Genomic DNA, 26,748 nt, shown 5'->3' with positions numbered 1-26,748 from the left:
AAGGAAGCGTTATTTTTGTGAACAAAATTATAAAAATTAAGTTTGGGTGTGCAGTGTTGCATGACTGCTCAATTGTCATTTAAAGTGCAACAGCACTGAAAGCTTAAAATTGGCCTGGGCAGGAAGGGATAGAAGTGCCCGGTGTTGAAGTGGTTAACCACTAGCCCACCAGCCGCCACAGTCATTCTGCGGTAGGTTCGCACAGCTGCGCAAATCGCCATAGCTGTACGTCGCTCCTTTAAGACATCCCAGCAGGCACGCTCCAAGTGTTCCTGGAGCTGATGAGCATGCCCGGTGGGTGTGATGACTGCTGGGCACAGCACACACAGATCCTAGTTCTCGCTCTAAGTATGAACACCAATCTCTCTCCTCTCCTAGTCAGTCCCATCCCCCTACAGTTAGAGCACACCTAGGGAACACGGTTAACCCCTTGATCGCCCCCTAGTGTTAATCCCTTCCCTGCCAGTGACATTTATACAGTTTATATATATATATATATATATATATATATATATATATATATATATATACAATGGTTATTTTTAGCTCTGATCACTGTATAAGTGTCAATGGTCCCAAAATAGTGTCTGATCCGTCTACCAAAATGTCGCAGTTCTGATAAAAATCGCAGATCGCCACCATTACTAGTAAAAAAAATAAAAAAAATAAAACATTTTTAAAAATCACATAAATCTATCTAGCTATTTTGTAAACGCTATAACTTTTGCGCAAAACCAATTTATATACGCTTATTGCGATATTATTTTATTTTTATTTTAATTTTTTACAAAAATATGTAGGAGAAGAATACATATCGGCCTAAACGGAGGAAAAATTACGGAGACGTTTTTTTTTTTTTTTTTTTAAGTGTCGCTTTTTTTATTTATAGCGCAAAAAATAAAAAACGCAGGGGTGATCAAATACCACCAAAAGAAAGCTCTATTTGTGGGGAAATAGAACATACATTTTGTTTGGGTACAGCATCGCACAATGTGTAATTGTCAGTTAAAACAACGTAGTGCTGTATCGCAAAAAATGGCCTGGTCAGGAAGGGCCAAATCCTTCCGAGACTGAAGTGGTTAAAGAACCTTAAATGAAGTTGGCCGGGCAGTGAAAATAGCAAATATTCGCTATTGCCACACAACTGTGTGGGCTCACTTGCGCAGTGCTCTGCGTCCCACGTCCACCCTTTTTTGAAGCCTACTAGAGCCTCTGGCTCTAATCATGTGCTTCAAAAACACACACACACCCCTCCCATTGGAATCCATGTGTATGTAGATCAGGGGGCCAGACACATGGGAGGGGGGGGGTGGCACCCGTGAGCTCCCAGTGAATGGGCCACCACTGGGTATGGATTACCCATAGGAATAAATGGTACTACACCACGCAGAGAAGTGGGTCGGGATCATGCCAGTAAACAGATCTCTGGTTTGGGGCTGAAAATTGGTATTATCCCAGGTGGAATGTACTCATGGAAGTGGGGGACAACTTTACTAAGAGGTGAAGTCCTTTTAATATCACCAGGAACTCATGAGTGTTTGTTTGTTTGTTTATTTATATATATATATATATATATATATATATATATATATATATATAAATAAATTTGTTTTGCGGATTATTATGTTTGTACTTCTTATTATATTTGTGGAACTCCTTTCCCCCCACAGAAGATGAAGCACTGGTAGAGGTCAATGTGCCTGGCAGCGAACACAAGGACGCCATCATACGTAAGCGTACAGTGGGCATTTTGGATATGGGCGGAGTCTCCACCCAGATCGCATATGAAGTACCTAAAAGTGTAAGCTTTGCCTCCTTCCAGCAGGTCATTATCCGTTCTATTTTACTCCTTTTTTATTTGCTCCTCTTCTGCTTCTTTCTTTTTAGTCAAAACCAGCTATAACAAAAGTAAATGAAATTAAACCGAATAGTCCGTAGATTTCTGCTCCTACCACTATCACTGAGGCACAAGGCATTATATACCCCTCTTTTCAGAGATGTGTGTATTTTCTTATGAACTGCTTGGCTCCTTTATTAACCCACAGAATAGTTGTGCTTTCACTGTAATTGTACACTTTAAAGGGGCACCATGCACTCTTTTAGCAGTTCTTTTTGGTTAGGTTATGTGATAAGATTAATGTAAAGAACGTTATCATAAGTATCTATTATTGTTCTAGAAAACATTGTTTCTGTGTATAATTTGTAAATATGCACATACATAAGGGTAGCCAATTTTGCGTATTGATTGAACATGGGTAGGCTCCAACTGAGTGACCTCAACAGTTCCTAAAGGAAAACTCTGCTGAGAAAATTTTACTTGGGCTGCCACGGCTGAAGATTTTTCTGAAAGTGCACGTTAACTGTTATTTGTGCAAATCCTATATCTTCTATACTGACCATAAACCAGATTAAAGTCCACATCCACACGCTTGCTCCAAGTCCATGATTTAAAGGGCTTGAACCCATTAGATCAGTATTACAGCCAGGAAATTAACAGGAATGGCAGCCTCGATGTTTCCTAGATGTTATGCTAAGAACATCCCCTGCTATTTTGATAATCGCTAGTGGAGCGTTTAAAAGTATTGTATTGCATTGCACAGAGCGCCTCTGAACCTCTTCTTCTAGAGTCGCCTACCAGCGCTGTTGGCTTCTCCTTTTCTCCAATGGTGGCACACGTGGGGGCATGCCCCCATGCCTTGCTCTGTGTGTTCATAGACACACACAGCATGCTCAGGCCTGCCCCATCTCTCCGCTCTCATGATTTTGTTGACAGCAGCGGAAGCCAATGGATCCTACTGCTGCCTGTCTATCCTGGAGAGAGCTGCTACAGACGGGCACAGCACAGGATCGATAGATGACTCTGTAAGTATTTAGGAGGTGAGGGGGCAATACAAATAATGGGACTTTTTTTTTTTTTACCCTAATGCCGGGAATACATTAAGGTAAAACATGTTTTCCCTATAGAACCACTTTAACACATCTACATACAAAAAATCTAAGTATGAAAAAGCAAGAAAGAAAAATAGTAAATCATTTTAAATCACTTTTTGGGTAAATGCTACAATAATAAAAACTGTGTACTTAACTCTGAATTCAAAATAAATGGCTAAATACACAGATGAAATACCTAAAAGTGTTTGTATTGCATGGCAGGGGTCATGATATTTTGCTGCTGCAGGTTCATCTTCAATTACAAGCCCATTCCCACGTCCCCCTGGTAACTAATCAGTGAAAGGACAGACATCAGCTAATGAGTTCATCTCTGTGCCGCTCTACTCTCTCCTCCTTTCAGCGTGCTTCTTGCACTGCAGCACAATGGATTGGCTCCTTGCACTACTTCTCCCCTACTCTCTTTGAGCTCTCATGTGCAGATTGCACAGTAGACTACAAGAGGCTAATACCAAGTTAATTCAAGTACCTGCACTGCTTGCATTAAAAAATACATTTAATTATGTATTAATAATTAACAGAGCTGCATTCATTTTTATGTACCAGGAGTTCAGCTTTATTGGGGTTCAGTTGAAATGTGGAAGCCATTGGGCAGGAAAGGCAAAGGTCTAATCATCAGTAGGATCCCTGGTGACTGGTAGGTTCAGATAAAAAAAAAAGCAGCAGGGAAGGTAGAGGAAGCACTGATCCACTGAATTAATCAGATGTAGGAAGATCCCTGCAGTGCAGGTCATCGGGTGCAGCTTCCTCTCCAGCAAGGAGAGCAGAGAGAGCAGCACAGTAGTGAAATCATCAACTCTCACTCCAAATCTTCTGAGACTAGCTGTCAGAGGCAGCAGTGCCTTATATTTGCACGACACAGTTATGAGGATACAGAACACAATCAGTGCACAATCACATGTCAGGAAGTGCACTGATATTTTTCAGGAGGCATTCAAGGGAAAAGGTAAATATAAAAGCTGAGTTCCGCTTAAAAAAAAAAAAATTAAAGTCAGCAGCTACAAATACTGCAGCTACTGACTTTTAATAATTGGACACTTATCTGTCCCAGGGTCCAGCGATGCAGGCGATCGAAGCCCTGCTCGTCTCCCCCTTCCGATCGGCTGTGCCAGCATTGAAACTATGGGCACCCAGCTGTGGCTTCACCCACTGCGCATGCGAGAACCATGCCCCGTGACTGGCCGCGCAGTCATCTGGGACCTGTGCCTAGAGGGAGGGGGCAGAGCTGATCTCCCTTTCCGGCACAGAGGGAAGTGACGTAAGGAGCAGAGGTGAGTAAGGAGGCAGATTATGAGGGACCCCCTAGCAACAGGCATTAAGAGGTGAGTAAAAAATAAATAAATTCTCCAAATGTTTTTTATTTTATTTATTTCATGCAAGTTAATGAAATTATTATATTTTTTTTTTTTTTTGGGTGGAACTCCACTTTAAGTTTAGGTCCACTTTAACTCATACTGATGCCTTGGTTGATACTGATTTTTGAAAGTTGGAAGAAGGAAAGTAGAAAGGTTCCATGTTTTTTTTTCTGCAGTTTTTATAAATGAGACAAACTGTCACACTTCTCCAGTATTTGTGACAGGTGCACTTTTAATTTACTGTTGTTTTTGCTGGGTTTCTAGTATTTTCTCATCTAGGCTTTACTGCTGTTGCCTGTGTCTGTCTCCTTTGTTTTCATATATTGGGTTCTAGGTGTGTTTATTGTGCTCACCGCAGCTATTATTTCCTGCATGCGCTTGTCATCTAGTGCTTTTCTATGATTCGGCCTCATGGCTCAACAGCTCCAGACATCGGGACCACATACAGCCCAGACTGTCCACACGCTATCATTTTGCTTCATTATGTCAACCATATTTTGTCATTGGCAAAATAAAAGGTGACTTGAACTGCTAGAAATACCTGAACTGTGATTTCCCAGCTCTCCTTCAGCACAATAATAGACAGTCAAGCAGCTATGTTTTCTAGAATTTGAGTCACTAACCTGGAACAAGCTTGCAGCCACTGAAATTTGATTACAGTCCATATTTTTCATCTTCATTGACTCAAACTATTGAAGCTCCATCGATCAGCATGGCAAATGGGCAACTAGCATTTTTAGGGCTGCTTTTTTCTCTTTCAGTACTCATCAATTAGTTATCAAAATCCTGTCCTTTAAGTGCTGGAGCTGTTTTCTCCTATGATTTATTATGTTATTTATTTTACTATTTGATGATGCTCTTACACTTTTTGGCAGTGCTTTTATTGGAAAGTTCATATCCATCCCTGCCAGAAGCACTTGATATCTAATTTCTCTGTTATACACCTGCAAATAGGACCAGTCTGATCAGTTAAAGCAAAAACAAAGGACATTAGCATAACTGTATTTGCTTTTATTTAGCTCCCTCTGTAAAATTAAAAACTTACTATTTCCACTTCTATAATTGGGTGATAGTACTGTAGTATTCTGGAGGGAAGTTACTCAGCACCATTGTCACCCTGCAAATAGGGTAGTTTTAGTTGGACATGTAGTTAAGCCCAGGTTCACATTGATGTGATTTGGCATGCAATTTGACATGTCAAATCGCATGCCAAATCAGCGGCTATTGCCGACAATAGCATCGACCTAAACAGTTTCTATACTACTTTTGGCAACTTCGGGTGCAATTTCAATAGACATCTGTGCAGGAATCAACACAGGTGTCTCTGAAATTGCCCCTGAAGTCGGACTGAAATGCGGGTATGATATTGTGCAAGTACAGCTGAATTCGCACGATTTCAATCCCGCAGCACTGGGGACCTAGGCTTAAATTGACTTTAAAGTGGTTTCAAAGATAGAAGGTTTTTTACCTTAACCACCTCAATACAGGGCACTTACATACCTTTTACATCCTGCCCAGGCCATTTTTCAGCTTTCAGCGCTGTCACACTTTGAATGACAATTGTGCGGCCATGCTACACTTTAATCATGGGAAATTGGTGGGCACAGATAAGCAGCACTGGTGGGCACAGATAAGTGGCATTGATGGGCAGCACTGATAGCCAGCACTGACTGGCATCACTAATGGCCACTGATTGCTGGTACAGATTGGTGGCAGTTGTGGGCACTGGTTGGCAATCATTGCTGGCACTGGTGGGCACTTAATTGTAATCAAGGCACTGATGATCAGTGCCCTGATTACAACCCTAGATGGCCCCTGTGAGGAGATGCTGCTGATTGGCTCTTCTCTCCTCACACTCTGTCAATGAGGCGTGGAGCACCAATTACCGGCATCTCCGTGTTTACATGTGACCGACTCTGAACACAGGTCAAAGGGCCGTGGCTCTTTACACAGATCGGGGTCACACCATGTCCTAGCAACACTGTGTGGCCACGATCACCTCGCTGAGTGCCCCCAGGGGCGCGTGAGAGTGGTTGTTCTGGGAGGCCGTCATATGATGTCCACCCAGGAGAGCCGCACTGTCCAGCCCTCATTTGACGATGGGCGGGCAGCAAGTGGCTGGAGCTCCAAACTCCTGCAGAATTTTTTTTATACATGTATTATATAATATAATATATATATTCAAATATTGAAGCTGTTGACTCTTAATATTAGGACACCTGCCCAGGAATTCAGCGGTATCTTCACCCGAGTTTTTTTTTAATCGGCTATCAGGTGCTGCTGCCACAATCTCCGCTGTGGGAAACCGGCAGTGAAGCCTTGCGGCTTCACAGCCATTCCCTACTGCACAAATTGTGCTTTGCTCTGTGAATGGGCCCACCTGTGGGAAATGAGGAAGGGGGCTAAAAGTCCGCCTGAGTTTGCTGCAGCTATAATAGAAAAACTATTTGACACCTCTTTCACACCAGGGCGTTTTGCAGGCGCTATAGCATTAGAAATAGCGCCTGCAATCCACCCTAAAGAAGCTGCACCATTGTGTGTAGTGTGAAAGCCCCGAGGGCTTTCACACTACAGCGGTGCACTGGCAGGACGTCAGAAAAAAGTCCTGCCAGCAGCTTCTTTGGAGCGGTGAAGGAGCGGTGTGTTTACCGCTCCTCCACGGTGTGTGTATCGCTCCTCCACCGCTGCTCCCCATTTCGCGGCCGCTAGCGGGGGGTACAAGCGCCCTGCTAGCGCCCGAAATGTGACGCAAATCCGGCGGTAAAACGCCGTTAAAAATAGCGGCGTTTTACCGCCGACGCAAAGGGTGGTGTGGTGTGAAAGGGGTCTTAAAGTAGAATTCCAGCTAACACTTACTAAGCTGTTACAGTAACAGTTTCTTTTTTGCCTGTTGGGAGAAAAAGCTTTAAATATTATGAACAAATGCTGGCTATTTGTAGGCAGCTCTATCCTTGTTACATTGTTTGTTTGTCCTAGTCCCTGTAACTTCCACCTTTACTAAGCAGATAGGTCTGTTGGGCCCCATTCACACCTTAGCATTTTGTAGCTTGAAGCCTGAAGCTACAAAACGCTGGAGGGGGGAAAAAAATCTATTATTCCCCACTCCAAAATGCCTGAAGCTCAAACAAGTTCTGGAACTTTTATTTAGGCAGATTTGGGTGTTTTTCTGCATTTTACATTGGTGACCTTTTGACCTGTACAAAATCTAGGCAAAAACACGCTAAGATCACGTGACTTTCTGCCTGAAAACGCTACGCTCAGGTGTAGATGGGGTGTAAGGGTACATTCACACTATATGCAGTGGCCTGCGACTTTCTACACTGGATCAACAATTTTTTTTCTGCGTGCCCTGTTCACACCAAAATGCTGGGGCAGTGCATACAAATGCAGCACATGAATTAAGTGCCACTGAGCGCAACACTTCAAATAAAGTGACCAAAAAGAATGCTTCCTGGGTGGGTTTTAACATCCGTGCCACATATACAGTATTCGTCACTGGGTGGCCGATGTTTATGTGTTGAGCACGCTCACTGTAAATTCTACTGCACATGTAAATGAGCCCTATTGGGGTAGAAATTTAAAAACAAGATGTAATGGACCAACCTGATGTGTGTATGATGGCTGACTCTCCTGAATTATTTGAGCCCATGCAGCTTCCCTCATGCACTGATTGGTCATTCAGTGGCATTATTCCCTCTGGGTGCTCAAGTCTGCCAAATCACATACCAGATTTTAATTTGCCCGCAAGAGATAATACATCTACATGGGAAACTAGAATATCCCACACATGCTGATATTAAGACCCTTCTACAGGAAGGAATTTTCAGATAATCTCCTGTGACAAGTCATCATCCATGTTCTCTGCAGGCACTTTTTATTTTCTTTCCTCAAGCCTTGTGGGGTAATGTGTTATGTGACAGCTGGAAAGAACTAAATCTAAGTATTACAAACAGTAAGCGCACATTGCCAAATACACTAATTGCAGCACTGAGGCAATCCTAGTCCCTGTTATTAGCAGCATAGTAAAAAGAAACCTCAGCAACATTACACCTAATGGGATAGAAAAGTCCTGTATTATTTATGGCTTTAGTGTAGCAGCAGATTGGTAACGGCAAAAGATTTGCAGAGTGTTGTCTACGTGTATGAGAATGCATAACAGTTTATAAGTAGATTAAAAAAGAAACATAAAGCCTTACACAAATCCACTGTGAAGCACAGTAAAGCCTCCTTAAATCAGAAGTTTACATGTCATCTGTTCACCACAAATCCACAAAATAAGGAGACCAGGGCTAGTGGTTGTGGGAGTCTGCGGGCAGGGAGCTTATCGGTATCTGGAAGCCAGATCCCGACCCCCCATGTGAATGAGTATGTACCCCTACTCATTCATCAAAAAGAAATAAAAGCACAGAGACTGTTTTTTGACAATTCCTTTATTAAACAAACAACATAAACCATGTTCCCCGATGAAAATCCATCTTGACCCATGATGAACGCCACCGCCGACCCCCCCCCCCCCCCAAAAAAAAAAAGGTCCGCACCCATCGCCTGGCACTCGCCGTGTGAACACTCCACCGCCTGACAGTTCTTAAGAGAGAAGTATTTTTATTTTTTATTTTTAGATTCATACTTACCTAGGTGGATGCCGCAGCAGCTCTCTACTCTGCCCCCTCCTCACTCACTGGAGCACTGAGCTGTGGAAGAGGTGGGAGTGGCCCCCTCAGGCTCTCAGAGACTCATGGAGAGGCTGAGCCGGGTGCCAGACCAGGGATCTGGGCGAATCCCATCTCTATGGTCATGATGATGGCCGATGGCCGAGCCTGGACCGACTCTGTGACATCCACAGAGAGCAGACTTCAGCCCGCTCGCTGCTGAAATGGGTCACAGGAGTGCAAAAGGAACTGTACTTCTGTGATCCACAGGAGAAGTACAGCCAAACAAGCTTTGGCTGTACTTCTTTAAATAATTAAGGGCCAGGGCCACCCAATGACGTAACTGGGTGATCCTGCCTCTTGTGACTTATCGACCCAGCATGCATTAGTCGCTAACATCACAACGGAGGGCCCCTTAGCTGTGTAGGAACTGTCAGACACCGAAGCAGACAGACAGCCAGCAACGGGTGCAGACCTCTTTTTTTTGGGGGGGGGGGGGGGGGGCTGCAGCTTTCATTGTGATTGACGCTGGTTCTACACTGGGGGACATTGTTTTTGTTTTATTTTTTAAATAAAGGAATTTTGAAAAACTGGCTCTGTTTTTATTTATTTTTGAAGGAGGATTTCGGATAACGATAAGCCCCCACCCGCAGACCCTCACAACCTTCACCCAGGGTTGCCCCCTGCCCCAAAGCCCCCCCCCCCATGTCGAGGGCATGTGGCCTGGTATGATTCAGGAGGAAGGGGGCCGCTCAGCAAAGGTGAAGAGGATACACACCTTGATCAGAAAGCAAAAATGGATCAAAAAGCAATTTACAGTGTATTGCAAAAGTATTCACCATCCTTACATTACATTACAGCCTTTAGTTTAATGTTTTTTTTTAAATCTGAATGATATGTGATAGATCAGAACACAATAGTCTAAGTTGGCAAAGTAAAATTAGAAAAATATACATAAAACTATTTTTCAGAAATAAATAAATAATTGGCATGTGCGTATGTATTCACCCCCTTTTGTTATGAAGCCCATAAAAATCTCTGGTAAAATCAATTGCCTTCAGAAGTCCCATAATTAGTAAAATGATGTCCACCTGTGTGCAATTGAAGTGTCACATGATCTGTCATTACATATACACACCTTTTTGAAAGGCCCCAGAGGCTGCAACATCTAATCAAGAGGCACCACTAACCAAACACTGCCATGAAGACCAAGGAACAATGTTGTTGAGAAGTACAAGTCAGGGTTAGGTTATATAAAAACAAAATATCCAAATCCTTGATGATCCCTAGGAGAACCATCAAATCTATCATAACGAAATGGAAAGAACATGGCACAACAGCAAACCTGTCAAGAGATGGCTGCACACCAAGCTCACGGACCGGGCAAGGAGGGCATTAATCAGAGAGGCAACACAGAGACCTAAGGTAACCCTGGAGGATCTGCAGAATTCCACAGCAGAGACTGAACTATCTGTACATAGGATGACAATAAGGCGTACGCTCCATAGAGTTGGGCTTTATGGCAGAGTGGCCAGAAGAAAGCCATTACTTTTAGCAAAAAACAAAGTGGCACGTTTTGAGTTTGCGAAAAGGCATGTGGGAGACTCCCAAAATGTATGGAGAAAGGTGCTCTGGTCTGATGAGAATAAAATTGAACTTTTTGGCCATCAAAGAAAACGTTATGTCTGGTGCAAACCCAACACATCACCCAAAGAACACCATCCCCACAGTGAAACATGGTGGTGGTAGCATCATGCTGTGGGGATGTTTTTCAGCAGTCAGGACTGGGAAACTGGTCAGAGTTGAGGGAAAGATGGATGGTGCTAAATACAGGGATATTCTTGAGCAAAACCTGTACCACTCTGTGTGTGATTTGAGGCTAGGATGGAGGTTCACTTTCCAGCAGGACAATGACCCCAAACACACTGCTAAAGCAACACTTGAGTGGTTAAAGGGGAAACATGTAAATGTGTTGGAATGGCCTTGTCAAAGCCCAGACCTCAATCCAATAGAAAATGTGTGGTCAGACTTAAAGATTGCTGTTCACAAGCGCAAACCATCCAACTTGAAGGAGCTGGAGCAGATTTGCAAGGAGGAATGGGCAAAAATCCTAGTGGTAAGATGTGGCAAGCGCATAAGAGACTTATCCAAAGCGACTTGGAGCTGATAGCTGTAAAAGATGGCTCTACAAAGTATTGACTTTAGGGGGGTGAATAGTTATGTACATTGACTTTTTCTGTTATTTTGTCCTATTTGTTGTTTGCTTCACAATAAAAGAAAAAAATCTTCAAAGTTGTGGGCATTTTCTGTAAATTTAAATGATGCAAATCCTCAAACAATCCATGTTAATTCCAGGCTGTGAGGCAACAAAACGTGAAAAATGCCAAGGGGGGTGAATACATTTGCAAGGCGATGTACTTATTAAAATATGCAGGAAATCGTATACAAGCCAATAAATTTAAATCATGAGCTGAAATCCCCTTTAGGTAAACATTGCTCTGACCTAAAGCGTTTCACTTACATTCTGTAATGTGGAGAACCTGTTCTTAAAAGATGTCCAAGAAGATCATATTTTTACCTTGTCAGCTCTCCACTTAAAAATAACCTACTTTCAGGAGTTGAAGGATTCATACAATGACTTTAATATAGAGAACTTTCTGTCTTAGGGCCGGTTAACACTGCTGCGTGGTGCGATATCACGTGTGATTCGCACCAAACTGCAGTACAAATCACTTGCAATGTTTGTGCAATGCAAATTCAACCATATAGATAGTATGGCTGAATTAGCATTGCATATGCTCAAACTCGCACAGGACCCTTTTTTGGTCTGTGGCAATCCTGTCAAAATTTGAAGATTGCACTGCGATATGCAAACTGATTTTGGGGTGTCATTAACTTTTAATTGACACTCTCAGCAGTTTGCATAGGGCAGTGTGAACTGCCGCTGGGAGACATGCGATATGGGAGACTGCAGTGGATTAGTCGGGTTCCCACATCGCTGCAGTGTGTATACTGTAGTGACCAGGATGTTATCATGAGATTTGGCCTGTACAGTCTAACAAGGAAAACAAAATGCTACAATTATACAACTGAACACTGCACACAAAATTCTTCACCCGATCAAGACATTTCTCATACAAAAAAAAAATCCAGTAGTTCCCTGGTGGGTCTGACTTTGTGAATTAGCCACATGGGGCGGAAAAAGGCAGGACCACTGGTAAATGGCTAAATTGCTTTTCTCTTAATCTATTCAGTGAACGGTTTGCAGTGGCATCTGCAGCCCTGACAATAACATTTCCACAGGCTGACTGTCACAGACCAACTGGTTATGGAAAACAGGACAGCTTGTATCCTCCACCTAGTATAAGGGGTTCTCTGGTACTGTAATGCAAGCATGTCTGTGAAGATTCTCACGTGTCCAGGTCACGGCGCATCTAGTAGTAGTAAGTTGCATTCAACTGGACTTTTTGTAATTTTGAAGACTTTATTTTTTAATCCGTGGTGGTGCCCAAAAACAAAAATCTATAAGTGAACAAAAAAGGTTCATGTGTGTGGAAGCACACACACAAAAACATGGACTTCATGGTGTGCTTTTGTCCACCCCCCCCCCCCCCCCCGAAGGTGTAGGTCCTTACCCTAATGCCCCCGGGATGCAAGGCTCTTGACAGGAACAAGGTTTCGAACTTGGTCGACCTAGCCAAAAGGCCTGGCAGATCCCTCTCTTCATGGTCAGCCAAAGCCAACCAACGAGTACTAGGTCTAGGGGCTCTTCTGAAGAGAGACTCCCTAGTTCAAGGGTGGAAGGAGCCTAATGGCCACACATCCTGCCCCTAGACTTCAGGATAGGCCCAAGGACCATACCCTCCATCCAGTAAAAAAAAAAGACACAAAAGTGGAACGTGACAAATTGAAGGAGAAAATAATTAAATAGTGACCGTGCAATGTGCACTGGCTAGGCCATGAGGCCTAATTTTAAAGACCGCTTATAGCTTATCCAAGCCATATGTTTAGTTTTAATGAGTTTCTGGAAAATAATCCAGCATATTTATATTTACACAAGTAGCACTGACGCCTTGATACAATTACAATGCAAAATGCAGGTGAGACTTTGACAATTGTGGAAACACCTTGTTCTAATTACATTATCCAATCCATGGTGCAAGACAGGCTTCTTGGTGTTATGTCTTCTATTTACATGGCTGAAGGTGTTAATGATCTACCATGCCAGGGTAGATGTGTTAAAAAGGCATTATATGTGGAGTACAGATGGTGCTGAAGCCCTCTCTCCTGTTCAGGGGTGGTGTAACAGTCGACTTAAATGGCCTCTATTGGGAACCACTTGTCCTCGCCTTTTAAGTACAGTTCCATGATACTGTCTTTAAAGGAGTATACACAATTTCACAACTGCCAACCTGTTCTTGGACAGTAATGACTGCCTTTCATGGCTGATGCATAGTGATTCGATCATGGTGCCTGTACTACCTGTGTCAGTGTAAATGCTGGGGTATGTTTTTTACGCTCATTGAAACAGAAGACATAGCTTGGATAAGTTACCAAACATCTTCAACAATGCAGCACAAGTTCAGTCGAATGTGACAACTACTAGATGCAATTACCAAGCAGTGCTCCTGTCTTCTTATCACTGTGTCTTGAAATAAAGTCACCAGTCCTTTGTACATGTTATGGTGCCCAAGAACCAACATGCTAAAATCCTTCCTACATCAGCTTGTAGAGTACATATGGAAGTATTGGTTCCCACCCAGGCAGTGCAGTAGTGTCAAAAAATGCACGATGGTATAGTTGGACTATACAGGCTATGGAGAGGAGTTAATGCTTTTTACTTTTTAAGTGTTATGTTCTCAGTTTATACATTGGCAGAATACAGTCTGCCTTACACAGCGGAGTGCAGTTATTCTTATATGTGCATGAAAAGATCAGTGGGACCATCTTGAAAATGTGGGCGTAGGTGTTCTATGGGTAAAAGCATGAACATAAACCGGACACCAGTGAAGATATGAACAGAAACACCAATAATAGATGTATACTCTGTATTACTTCATGTAGATGATTGGAGAGTGGGATTGTTTTCCTAATACTTTGGTGCAAGTAGGTGTGAAGATTATAACCGTGTTTGTGTCAGTGTTGCTAAGAATTGCATCCTTAGTTCCAAAGGCTTTTATATCTGCGCTGTGCCCTGTATGTGATTTGTCCTTGAGCTGTTTTACGCTTTTTCCATTTGACAACTGTCCACCTTTCCATTCTTCTACAGGAAGAGATGGCTAAGAACCTGCTGGCAGAGTTCAACCTTGGCTGTGATGCCCACGAGACACAGCACGTGTACAGGGTGTACGTGGCCACCTTCTTGGGCTTTGGGGGCAATGCTGCTCGACAAAGATACGAGGAGCACATCTTCCTCAGTACAATGGAAAAGAACAGGTTAGAAACACAGCCACATTTTTAATGCTTTATACATTTAAATGTACTTTATTTGAATGTCTTCATTTGGCAGTGCGTTCTAAAAATGAAATGTGCGTGAACCTGCCTACAGTAGTACATCTCATTCACAATAGTCAGAGGCTGCCTGATGCTCCCTTTTGCAAGAGAGACAGCTGATTTCATTCTTACTACAAGCTAGAGTTTTTAATAGTGATTTAATTTTTATAGTAATATGTTTGCCTTTAAGCTCTGCAATGCAGGAAAAATGCAAGCGCAATATAAACTTTCTATTTGCAAAGATGGGTGTTCCATGTGGACTTCCAAAAATATATCTAAATCCTAAACTTGTTTTTTAGTTTTGCATAGACTAGGTAAGTAGACTAGGAAATGGCAAAACCCTTGTCGTGTTTTTTTTTTGTTTGTTTTGTTTTTTTTTGTTTTTTTTGCTATCTGTGTCCCATTGGGGAAATTTCCCTTCATTTTCTGTCCTATAAACATAAAACTGGCCATATATTGTGCAATTTTCTTTCCTTCAACCACAGATTTAAGTAAATAACATGGCTTGATTTTCCTATCAACACAGGCAGACTATACATTATGCAATTTTCTTCCCTTTAACCACATGTTGCAAGAAAGAAAATTTATCAGTTTCCCCATCAATGCATTCGTGTGGATGGGGGAATCCCTCTCCCTGGGCTATTGTATTCTGACAGCGGAAGGAACCAGCTTAACTTTGATTCGTCTATGGTTTACAGAAGGAGAGAGGAAATATCTCCAAAGTAATGGAAATCCCCTCATGGGAGCATATGTCTCTATTAGAATATTTGCCCCTTTATCCCTTTATGGGGACAACTCACGAATTTGGTTTTACCCTTATTTTTGCCCTTCTAGAAGTGGTTCCCGGGGGAAACAACAGAGGTTTTCACCGCATCGAATTCGCATGACATGTGAGTGTGATCGACTCTCAATGTAGCCGGTTCACACATATCCAGGACGGCCGCGGCTCAGTTTCCAAAAGGGGCCTGTGCCAGGTGTGAATTCAGGCAAAAAACGCACCGGACCCCAAGCTAAAAACCACGGTCGCACATATGTGAACTCAGTCTTTAAAGTGGTTCTAAAGTCAGAATATGATTAGTGTAAATGTTAGTATAAAATTATGCCTCTAAATACCTTCTTACAGGTTCTTTCTGTTCGGTCACGTGACCCCTGGTTGCTCTCTTTCCCCAATCTAAGGGCTACTGCTAGAGCCCTTTAGATTGGGGGAGAAGTGCGACCAAAGGTCAAGTGACCGAACAGAAACGATCTGAAAGAAGGTATTTAGAGGCATAATTTTATACAAACATTTACACTGTGTAGTATAGCTTGGTAGAACAAAGGGGCGTGCAGTAATCATATTCTGACTTTACTGACTTTACTTTACATGGAGGGGCAGGGAAGAGATCGCTCACACACAAGACCTTACAGGCAGGGGAGAGGGGGTGAGAGGAGAGCAGCAGGATGACGGAGGCATGTAAACTGACCACGGTATCATGAATTGGCAGATCAGTTTACATAGGGAGACATAGGAACAGGCAGGATCAACCAGTTTTTGTTTTTTTACAGTATAAAAAGGGACAGATTAGACAGCACAATCACTATACTGTTCTAAGGGAACCATAATCAAGTTGTCAGCACAAAGAATTGTGGTTCAATAAATGTTGTGGTCGGTGACAGTTCTCTCTCCCTTAAGACTCCTAGGGAAGAAGTTGGGACAGTCTCCAGACATGCCATACCTGGATCCATGCCTTCCTTTGGACATCCCAGATAAAATACAACAGGGGGGACAAACCATGTTTGTACGTGGAACAGGTGACTTTCACCTATGCCATCGAATCATCCAGCCTCTTATGAACTTATCCAATGAAACACAGACTACTTTAAATGGTATCTACCAGCCACCTCTGCCATACCACAACAGTGAGTTCTATGGCTTCTCAGAGTTCTACTACTGCACTGAAGATGTGCTACGCATGGGTGGGGACTACAACTCTGCACGCTTTCTGAAGGCAGCACAGGTAAACTCATGTCACTTGCCATTTACAAACCCATGAGGGTTCGGTTAATATTTCTAAAAACTTCTCTGTTTGCTCTCAGGATTACTGTGCCACTAAGTGGTCTGTTTTAAAGGAGAGATTTGACCGTGGTCTGTATGCTTCACATGCTGACATGCACCGACTTAAGTGAGTATTAAAAAATCATGTAGTAGTAAACAATAGCAGACCTTTACTCCTTATTTGTTTAACCACTTCAGCTCTCATACCTTTCTACCCCTTTTGGACCAAAGCAATTTTTAAGTTTCCATTATGGGTGTGTTTTACTCGTACACAGGGCATTTTTTCAGCTGGAACTTGGTGGAACTCTGTTCCACCACCTCTGGCTCAGGCCCTCTGCTCCCTGCTCACCACTAGCACTGGCTTCTGTGTTTACAAGTGACAGCTCGTCTCCCAACAGCTCCCACAGATTTGACCTGACGAGCGTCTCCGACTGAGTGCAGGATGGGGTCAGGGGAGATGCAGGTGCCCGGGGCATAGTGCGGATGCCTACACCCCTACTGGATGATCTTCCTGCAAGTGAGAGAGGTGGAGATCATACAGCTTATTAAAGCAACAAAAGTAAGACTTGTGGAAGATGGTGGAGTTTTAAAGGAGGGGAGAAGATGGGGGCAGCGGCCGTGGTGGGGGAGGCGTGGGGGGGTGGGTTGCATGCAGAGGTCAGAACTGTTGAGGGGTGAAAGTGAGATGTGGATGGGGGATGCAGGGGTAAACAGCTGTGGAAGAAGGCTGAACTCTGCACTCTGTGTGCAGCGCACCCCTGAACTCCACAGTTCTGGTTTAGAAAATGAAGTGCCATAACCTATAGCAACCAGTCATAAATATGTAACGAAAAACACCCACTATGTCATCCCTTATGCGCACCTTGTCAATCATTAGGTCTGATCTGTTTTCATATTTTGTATCTAATTTCATCCATGTCATTATGATGGAATTACTATAAGCACTATACACTTGCAATTATTTTAATTGGTCCTAAAGTCATAGCTGTACCAAGATAAGCTTTTACATAATAGTGAGAAGTTCCTTTATGTCTGAGTAAAGTAAAAAATAAATAAATATTTAGCAAATCTCTGCAATACATGCACGTTCCCCATGTTCTGTTTAAAATACCTGTTGATCCTGACAGAAATTAAGTGAGCTCCAGTGAAGATGACAACAGAACGCTAGTGCTGTACTGATATCCCAAGTAATATTGACAGCCCTGCCTAGTTCCCTGCTGGATGACAAAACAGACTCTTCTCTCCATAACATAAAGATGGAGTGTTATGTAGTCCCCCAGAGAAGAACTGGGCAGCGCTGGCAATGTTGCTTGGGATTTCAGTGCAGCAGAGACTTGTCAGCTCACTAGTATCCTGCTTTTTTTTGCTAAACATAGTCCTCACAATTTGTGGTCTTGTCTGACAAAACTTGAAGGGTTTTGGTCATCACGTGGGATTTCTGTGCATTGATTTAAATGTGTGATTATTTTTAGGTTTAATGCTGTAACCTCTTCCACAAACCCTTGTCCTGTTTTGCATACAGGTACCAGTGCTTCAAGTCAGCCTGGATGTATGAAGTCTTCCACAATGGTTTCTCATTTCCTGCTAATTACAGCAGTCTGAAGACTGTGCTGCAAGTGTATGACAAGGAGGTGCAGTGGACGCTGGGAGCCATCTTGTATAGAACACGATTTTTACCACTGAGGTATAAAATCCAAAAAAAAACAACAAAAAAAAACAAGTTATGTAGCAATAAAGATGCTTATCACTTTCAAGAATGGACATGTTGGTAAATCTCTTTAACAGGGACAAAAAACAAAAACATATCTGTTAGAATTTGTTTTATTTCTGGTACTTGTATAGCGCCATCAATTTACACAACGCTAGTGGGTACGTAAAGGTTAGACTCTGAGTATGGCTTTATTGCTGTCTCTGCCTTCCCTTTCTAGGGACGGTCACACCCTTCCTTTTCTTGTACAGGTGTCACGGGGCAGGAAATAAGGGAAAACCTCCCCAATTAGGAAACGCACAGAATAAAAGCACAGCTGAAGTTTTAACTCTTTCACTTTCAAGCCAAATCTGAAAAAAAAAACGTTTTTCTTTATTGTCCATTGAGGGACATAGGAAGTCTTAAAACTTTTGGTTACACTGCCGCCTACAGGGGAATTTGACACAGGCAGACAGAATAACCCCTCCTACTACCTACTGCCCAGTGTCCCAGGAGGACATATGTATTTTCTGGCTGTTGTAAAGACTACCCTATTTTATGAGCAGTTTCACTTTTTGGTAGATGCAGCAGAGATAAAAACCCCTAGAGCAGAGGGTGTGGACAACTAATTTCCCCAAGGGGCCACGTGAGAAGCTGGGACTGTTGAGGGCTGAACTTAATACTGCTCAATATGAATTTTGGACCTGGGAAGGTCCGTGAGTAAAGTATACATGTAGAAAATAAACATCTGGCACTAGGAATCATAGATACAACTGCTCAAGAAATAGGTCTCTTTTCAGATGGGTAGTCCGGGGGTGGTGAAGATGGATGGCTGCCCACCCAAACTTAAATTACAGCTGGACGAGGCTGTTCACATCCCACAGCACTGCATTTTTGCCTTGGACTGTAGAGTTTGACAAGCAGCACCTCTTGTCATACCTTCCCATTGATTAGAGCCGTGCTGCAACCACGTGCAGTTCATGCAATTGCAGTGCGGTAATGCGGCATTATAGCATTGAGTCAGGCAGTGAGGAGGCAATACAAGACTTGCTCACTGCCGGTAAAATGTTCTCTGAAAAGCTTTGTGATTGAAAGGAAAGATCCTGAGATTGGTACAGTGGGGATTTCTGCAGATTCTGACCTGGGGTGAAGAACAGGTGCGCGGCTCCTGGGATTTTCAGTGTGCAAGCACTAACTCTAGAAGAACTTGGCTTGGTAGCAGAGTAGCAGGAGATGGCATTCTCCCACCAGAACTAATCCTCCCCTCTGTACTAATCAGATCTTTCAGTTCCTGCAGCTCTCCACACGGACATCTGTTAGTGTGTCTCTCTAAGCCTGTCAGCTTCCTCAGTGAGTGGATGCATCCAGGGTCTGATTTGGCCCTGGGGCTACAAATTTCCCAGGTCTGCCTTAGAAAGTTTTATATCTTTTTTGGATTTGATTGAAGAGATCTCTTCACTAGAGATGGGCTCAGGTGTGTTTGGGATCCCACCTGCCCGATCCCACCAGGAAGCTGACACTGCACACCGCTAATCCCAGGCAATGAGACATTTCTTGATCTGTGCAGCTGCGGACCGGGAAATGTCTCGCTGCCTGTGATTAGCGGAGTTCAGTGCCGGCTTCCACACCTGCTGTGGCCATAGGGAGGGAGATCCAGCTCTCTGTTACAGTTTACACAGCGCTTTTAAACTTGAGGGTAGACAGTACAAATACAAAACATTTTAATACAGTAGGAATCAGAGGGCCCTGCTCTTTAGAGCTTACAATCTAAGAGGGAAGGTAAAGAGATATAAGAGGTAATAACTGTGAGGGGTGTGCTGATGGAGAAAATAAATGTACAATTGTTAGGTGGTGGCCAGATAGGCTTCTCTGAAGAGATGCGTTTTCAGGGGTCGTCTGAAAGTGGACAAAGTAGGAGGAAGTCAGACAGATTAGGGTAAAGCATTCCAGAGGATGGGAGAGGCTCTGGAGAAGTCCTGAAGGCAGGCATGGGATGAGGGGACAATGGAGCTAGAGAGCAGGAGGTCTTGGGAGGAGCAAAGATTAGGTTGGTATTTTGAGACTAGGTTAGTAATGTAGCTGGGAGCCAAGTTGTGGATGGCTTTGTAAGTTATTGTTAGTGTCTTGAATTGAATTTGTTGGTTGAGTGACAGCCAATGGAGGGATTGGCAGAGGGGTATAGCAGACGCTGAGTGGTTTGTGAGGTGGATGAGCCAGGACCTTGGCGTGGGTTGGCAAGCTGATAGTTGATATTGACAGAGAAATCGGGGTAAGTGGCACCTGGGGGAGGAAATATCATGAGCTCAGTTTTGGATAGGTTGAGTTTGAGGAAGTGATGTGACATCCAGGCTGATATGTTTGCTAGTAAGTTGGTGATGCATGAGGAGACAGATGGAGAGAGCTGGGGGGGTGGAGAAATATGGGTGTCGCCAGCGTAGAAATTATTTCGAAAAGCCGTGGGAGGCAATCAACTGACCCAGGGAGGTGGTTTAGATTGTGAAAAGGAGAGGTCCAAGAACAGAACCTTGGGGGACCCCAACAGAGAAAGGAAGAGGAGAGGAGGACATAGAGTTGTAAGTGACACTAAAGGAGTGGTGAGATAGGTAGGATGAGAACCAGCGAAAAGGCCAGTCATGAAGACTGTTGAATTCTTTATTTTATATTATGTATGTATGAATGCAGCAGGAGCTTGGGTGGGCAAAGGTGGACAGGAACACTTTAAGCATTAAGTAAGTGGTATGTTATGTAACCTCAGCACCAGATCTCTGTAAAGAAATCTCAAAAAATAGAAAAAGATGGGACTTTGATGAAGCTAAATAGCACTATCTTTTTCTATTTTTTTTAAATTTAACACTTAAAACTTCCAGATGAACATGAGCAGGATTTATAATGGCAACACTCACAATTGTATTCAAGATATAGAAGAATCTAGAGTCTGATTCAGCCCACTATGCTTCACCTATAAATAAAATATCACTTTTAGTGGACTGAAGACAAACTTTTGTTTGGATAGCCAATAACAAATCCATAAAAAATATGCAATCTTAAATAGGGGTTCCTTGATGTAAGCCTATCTATATCTTCACTGCAGTCTTTGTCATATATTTTTTTATCTTATTTCTCATCTATAGGGACATTCAGCAAGACCAGTTTCGTGGCAGTCATCCACACTGGCGTGGAGCGTCTTTTGTGTACAACCACTACCTGTTCCTGGTGTGTTTCATGGTGGTCCTGCTGTCTATTATGCTGTACCTTCTAAGGCTTAGACGTATTCACCGGCGCATGCAGCGAAACACCTCTTCCTCAGCACTTTGGGTGGAGCAAGGACTGCAGCCATCTGGGCTCCCTGGCACCTTGTAAGGAACTGACAGCAATATGTTGCACATCCTCACCACCCTGTTTGGTCTAATGGGTTAGCTAAGAAGGCCTTTGTGAACTGTCTAGTGGCTCCCTCTGCTGGAAAGAGAGGAACCTTGGTGAGGATGACCTTTGCTCCTGCAGTGCCATCCTGGATGGGAGGAGACAGATTAAAGCCATGTTTTATGCCTCAGGGTCCCTTACCTGTTAATAAAAAGGGGTGCAAGATGATGTGTTCGTGTGACCTCTATGGAGGACACAGCATATACATTTCCACTTTAGGGTTTCCCGCAACAGGGAGAACACACTGTCTTCTGTAATAATGCTTACCTTGCACTTTACTCCATGGCAACAGACATTTGTTTTCTATGAGCTCTGCAAGGTTTAAATAGAAGTTGTGTTTCAAAATATGATCTCAGTACTGTAAGTTGCACAGCTTATTGTTTGATAGGAAGAGATATGAACTGTTATGTATTGTGATGTTTACTTGTATCTGCCTCCCAGAGGCCTGCCATTTTGAGAGCTGAAAGAATTCTAGAATTATTATTAAATATAGGGCTGACTGGTGCCAGCCTCCTTCCAGAAAAAAAGATGCCATTTGTCTTGCTTCAGTTTTTCTGGACCACATACCAGAAAGTGTTAGAATTCCTAATTTCTGCCCTTTTTCTGGGGTTGTGAGGCACGAAGGTATCCGCATTGCTTACAGGCAACTAACATTTTCAGGAAGAGAAATCATTAGTGGCCGCCCACATATTTCTTTCATGACCAGTTTATTTTACATGGGAAAACTCCAGTCTGACTATGACCTCTGTAGCAAAACAAGGAACCTACCAGAACCTCCAGGTTTTATCAGAAGCTGTAGTTACAGATTTTATTTGCAGCTTCATATGTTGGGAGCATCTTGCATTGTGGTACCACCCATTACATTACATAATTCATTGCCACTATATTAAAAAGTTACTAAACCCAGGACTCTGTATTCACTATATCTGGTCTTCCACAGACCATGGAAATGCAATTATTGTAGAAAATATAAACTGCTAAATACCTTTTCTTATCAGCAGTATATAGCAGTCTTGTGGCTTCGCCGAGCACTAGTTAAAGCTTATAGGAGGAGTATTCATTCTCCTCGGACTGTCCTATGAGGCTGCACGACCCCTGACCCTCTGGACAGTACTGATTGGCCCTGTGTGGATCACATGCATCCTCCCAAAAAAAACAACAACTCTTTAGCAATGCACACGAGACTGAGCATGTGCAGTTTGTCTCCAAGGCTCTGTTCTATCCGGAGATGTATTGGGAACAGTGGAATACAGTAAAGCATGCTTGTGCAGAGAAGATAGCGTCAAACAGCCTTTTTACACAATGTGCGTGATTAACCCCTTAGGTTCCACAGGGAGTACAAGCATGCTTTACTGCATATACAGACTGATTTCACTGTTGTGGGTTTCGTAACACTTTAACTGTATAATTGTGTATTCATTTGCCTAGCCATGTAAAACATCCAGAGCTCTTCATAATTAGGACCAAGAGGAGGACCAAAGTGCGGTCCAAAACAGGTGTAGAAACAACATTTAGGGATCATGCACATAGACAATATGCTGTGCTTAGATCTGTAATATATACGAGTTTGAATACATCAGTATTATACGCTATTGGCCCATACACACAGCTTCATTTTGGTCTGTGGCGTTTATCAAGAAGCGTCTGTGTCCACAGTTTGGGCTTTGACTGTATGTTATGCTGTACGCATGCAAAGGTATGTGGATGCACTCTCCAGTTTTAGTAAATCAACCCCTATGTGTAATAATTGGGGGTGATGTAGGTTTATAATGACTGAAGGCTGAAGTCCTGCTCTACCACCATGTGAATGTCTCCTTAAGGGCAAGATGTAAATTTCCAAAAATTTTAGATGGCACATACACGGAATGACTTTAGTACACATCTCATGCAAACAAACGAGTGTAGTCTGTATGAGTTGAAATACAGTACAGACCATTTTTTTTGTATGCAGAGTCTTGCTGGCAGCAAGGAACTGTATATGGTTGTGTACATGTGTGGGGCCTTGGTGTAGCAATAGTTACTGTCCACAGCTAGCTGGATTTGTAACACAATTGTAAAGCCTCAGTGCACTAAAAAGTACCAATATATAGAAAGCTATTGTGGTTCCACCTATAAAAATGGCTGCTTTTGTCTTTTTTTTCGGTAAACTTCTGCACACTGGAGTGGATGCAACACAACATCCAGCACTTTACTTCCTGGGTTGGAGAAGCCGTAAAAGACTTAACCCCATAATCCCATAGGAAGCATAAATCTATAGAAGTAGAAATAAGTCATTCAAATTAGTACACATTGTTAGACCTGGTATTTGCAAGGCAGTTGTCGAAGGTCAAAACCACCTGCCAAGCATCAGCAATGTGTCAGAGAATTGCAGTGGGAACAATCCCTATTGTCTCTGGTTTTCTTTCAGCTCTCAAAATGGCCTCCTTGTCTATGTTCCATGCCTTGCTAATGTTGTTAACTCCAAGTAAATTGGTACTATTGGAATATTGATTAATTCCACAAAATGGCTGCCTTTTCTACATAAAAAGACAGGTCAATGGGTAAGTTCACGTTTTTCATAAAAAAAATTAAAAGGTGAACAAACTCTGAAAACCTACCCTACTCTCCTGGTCCCCGCTGCAGTTAGCTGGCCCCACACCACTGTCCCGCTGCCCCTGCCAGTAAGGGGCCGCACACTGAGAATCTTCATTACACACCTCCGGTGGCTGGTTAAGGTAGTCACATGACTGCATTAACCAATGAGAATCCCTTCTGTCCTCTGAAACCAGGGCCCTGAGCAAAGAACGCTCAACAGAGCTTTTCATTGGTCAAGTGGCCGCCTTGATGAATCACCGTTCAACATTCCCTGCATTATTATGCTACACAGCCACCACGGCTGTGTGTAGTTAGGATTTTTAGTGTGCATCATTATAGTGACTGGTGGGGGCAGTGGGAACGTAGCATCGGAGCAGCGGGGACTAGGACAGTTTTTAAAGTGAATTCATATTTTCATTTTTTATGGAAAGGTAAGGTTATGCTTAAAATATCTGTTCACTCCAGCCTCTGTCCTTAGTCTTGCTGTACTATCCTCAGTGCTCTGAGCCTCCCCCATGCTGCTCTATGATGAGAAATCATAAAATGTCATTTAAAGGAGTAGTTGCTGCTATCTTTGTGCCCTTCAGAGCTCTCAAGACTTAAACTCCAAAGGTTACATGAAGGTTATGGTTCTATGAATTCAAATGTTTTCTGAAGACACCTGCTCCCTAGGGACGTAGTGTGTTTAGGTTTTCAAATAAATGCTTACAGATGTTGTCTGCCTCTCCCACTAATGAAACCAGATTCACACGTGTCATTCTCGTGATCTGTGACATGGCTTTACAGGGTAATGTCCCACGTTAGAGACATGATAAAACCTATATGAATAGAGACATTCCCCACATATCTGCATGTTCATGTTTTCAGGGCCTGGTGTGAATGTATTATTGTATATTGTACACATTGTATATAGTGGGTGCACAGTTTTCAAAAACCGAAGAGCAGAAAATTGGAGCTGTTCTCCCTAAACACCAGACATGTTTAGGCTGGCATTCTTTAAAGCGAGTATTTGGTTAAGTGCAATGACCAAAAACTCCACTTTTTCCATACTGTTTTTTTTTTTTTTATATATAGAGAATACCAAATAATTATTGCCTTTTAGGTTAAAATTATCTTTTTTTTTAAAAATGAAGTCCTATTGGTAATAAATTATTAGCTTTCCACTTCCAAAAGGGACACATCTGCCTACATACTTAAATGTACTATATGGCCAAAAAGTTTGCGGACCCCTGACCATACCACCTACCACTATATTATCAAAACGACATAGACAACTCTCCAAAATAATAAAGTATAACTGGGCAAAAATGTTTTTTTTCATTTTTGATAGAGTAGGGACAACAAGCCTTGGGACAACAGTTTGGAGAAGGCCTTATCCTGTTCCAGCATGACTGTACTCCTTTGGACAAAGGCAGCTCTATAATAACGTGCTAAACATTCCACATGGCACTCCAAGCGAGATTAGACTCCATGCTCCATAATTGCTTCTCAGGTGCTGGCTTGACTCATCTCCACAGATGAAGTCAATTATACTAGCAACAGAAACACTGCATACTGAGATGCAAAATGATATTCTTCCTTTATTAAGATAACAAGCAGGGACAAGTCCTATGGAGGAATTCATGTGGCCTTTACAGAACCATGACCTCATTCCTATTGAAAACTTTGCCTTGGGTGCTAAAGGACCTTGTCTATCTACACAGACCTATTGAACACTTTTGGGATGAACTGGAATTTTCATATCAACCAGGTCTTGTCATCCACCATCTTTACCTGACCTCACAAATGCTCTTAAGGCTTAATAGGTACAAAATCGGGTGGAAACATTCAAGGGTAAAGTGTGCAGGAGTAGGGAAAGATTCCATATTTTGAAATGGATTGTCCAGTAGGTATTATGGTCAGGTGTCCACAAACTTTTGCCAGATATTGCCTCCACCTCCACCACAGTTCCAATTTTCAGTTGTTTTCATGTATTAATGCCCAATACATGTACTGTATATTTTTGGGTTTGATGTCCTTTTTTGAAAAATGTATTGGCAAAAGAAAATCTTTGTTTACCAAACGCCTTCAAAATATAAATCATTGAATTTGTACACAATACGCATCAAAAACAATATGAGACCATTTTGTACAGCTTGGTCTGGTAAAACAGCAAATTGGGTCGTTCCTGACTTAATATTCCATCAATCCAGTAAAGAAAAAAAAAACTCCAGTTGCATCTGATTAAAAACTTTACAATGCATTCATTAATTGGACAAAGAAATTAAAGTAACCCAGTGTTGAGCGAAATATGGGGCTTGCCATTACTGACTTGAAAATACCAATTGACTGGCTGTTGTGTTGCACCCCTGACTCCCTATGAACTTTACATTAACCTGTGTTGTATAAAACCTTTAAACAAAGATCACTGGTAGCTAGGTGGCAGCAAGAGTTTTCAGGTCATACCTTTAAACTCCTTTATAGTAAGCACCCTCTAAACTCCACCAGAGCCCCTTCAATTTTTTCTTCAATTACAGAATTTCTAAAAGTTCTTATTTATATAGGCATGCCTACATATCCAGAGATTGACGATTTTAGAGGGCTTAG

At 42.6% G+C, this 26,748-nt stretch overlaps 1 protein-coding gene across 3 annotated transcripts in view; it reads left to right on the top strand.

Moving 5' to 3' along the window:
* The window catches only part of ENTPD4 (ectonucleoside triphosphate diphosphohydrolase 4), a 62,571-nt gene extending 37,665 nt beyond the window's left edge, over positions 1–24,906 (top strand). For 2 of the 3 annotated variants that reach the window (XM_077469714.1, XM_077469715.1), the window contains exons 8-13: positions 1,671–1,825; positions 14,223–14,389; positions 16,119–16,443; positions 16,523–16,608; positions 18,004–18,165; positions 21,300–24,906. In XM_077469714.1, the coding sequence (XP_077325840.1) occupies positions 1,671–1,825; positions 14,223–14,389; positions 16,119–16,443; positions 16,523–16,608; positions 18,004–18,165; positions 21,300–21,528 (1,124 nt within the window). In that variant the 3' untranslated portion in view covers positions 21,529–24,906. The remainder of the gene's footprint in view (positions 1–1,670; positions 1,826–14,222; positions 14,390–16,118; positions 16,444–16,522; positions 16,609–18,003; positions 18,166–21,299) is intronic. The other variant, XM_077469717.1, reaches the window with a different exon arrangement.
* The last annotated feature ends 1,842 nt before the right edge of the window (positions 24,907–26,748 follow it).

This window comes from Lithobates pipiens, unplaced genomic scaffold (genome assembly GCF_037356315.1).
Source record: "Lithobates pipiens isolate NorthernLeopardFrog02 unplaced genomic scaffold, aLitPip1_a1.2 Scaffold_8, whole genome shotgun sequence".
NCBI lineage: Eukaryota > Metazoa > Chordata > Amphibia > Anura > Ranidae > Lithobates > Lithobates pipiens.
This window is presented reverse-complemented; position numbering and strand designations above follow the sequence as displayed.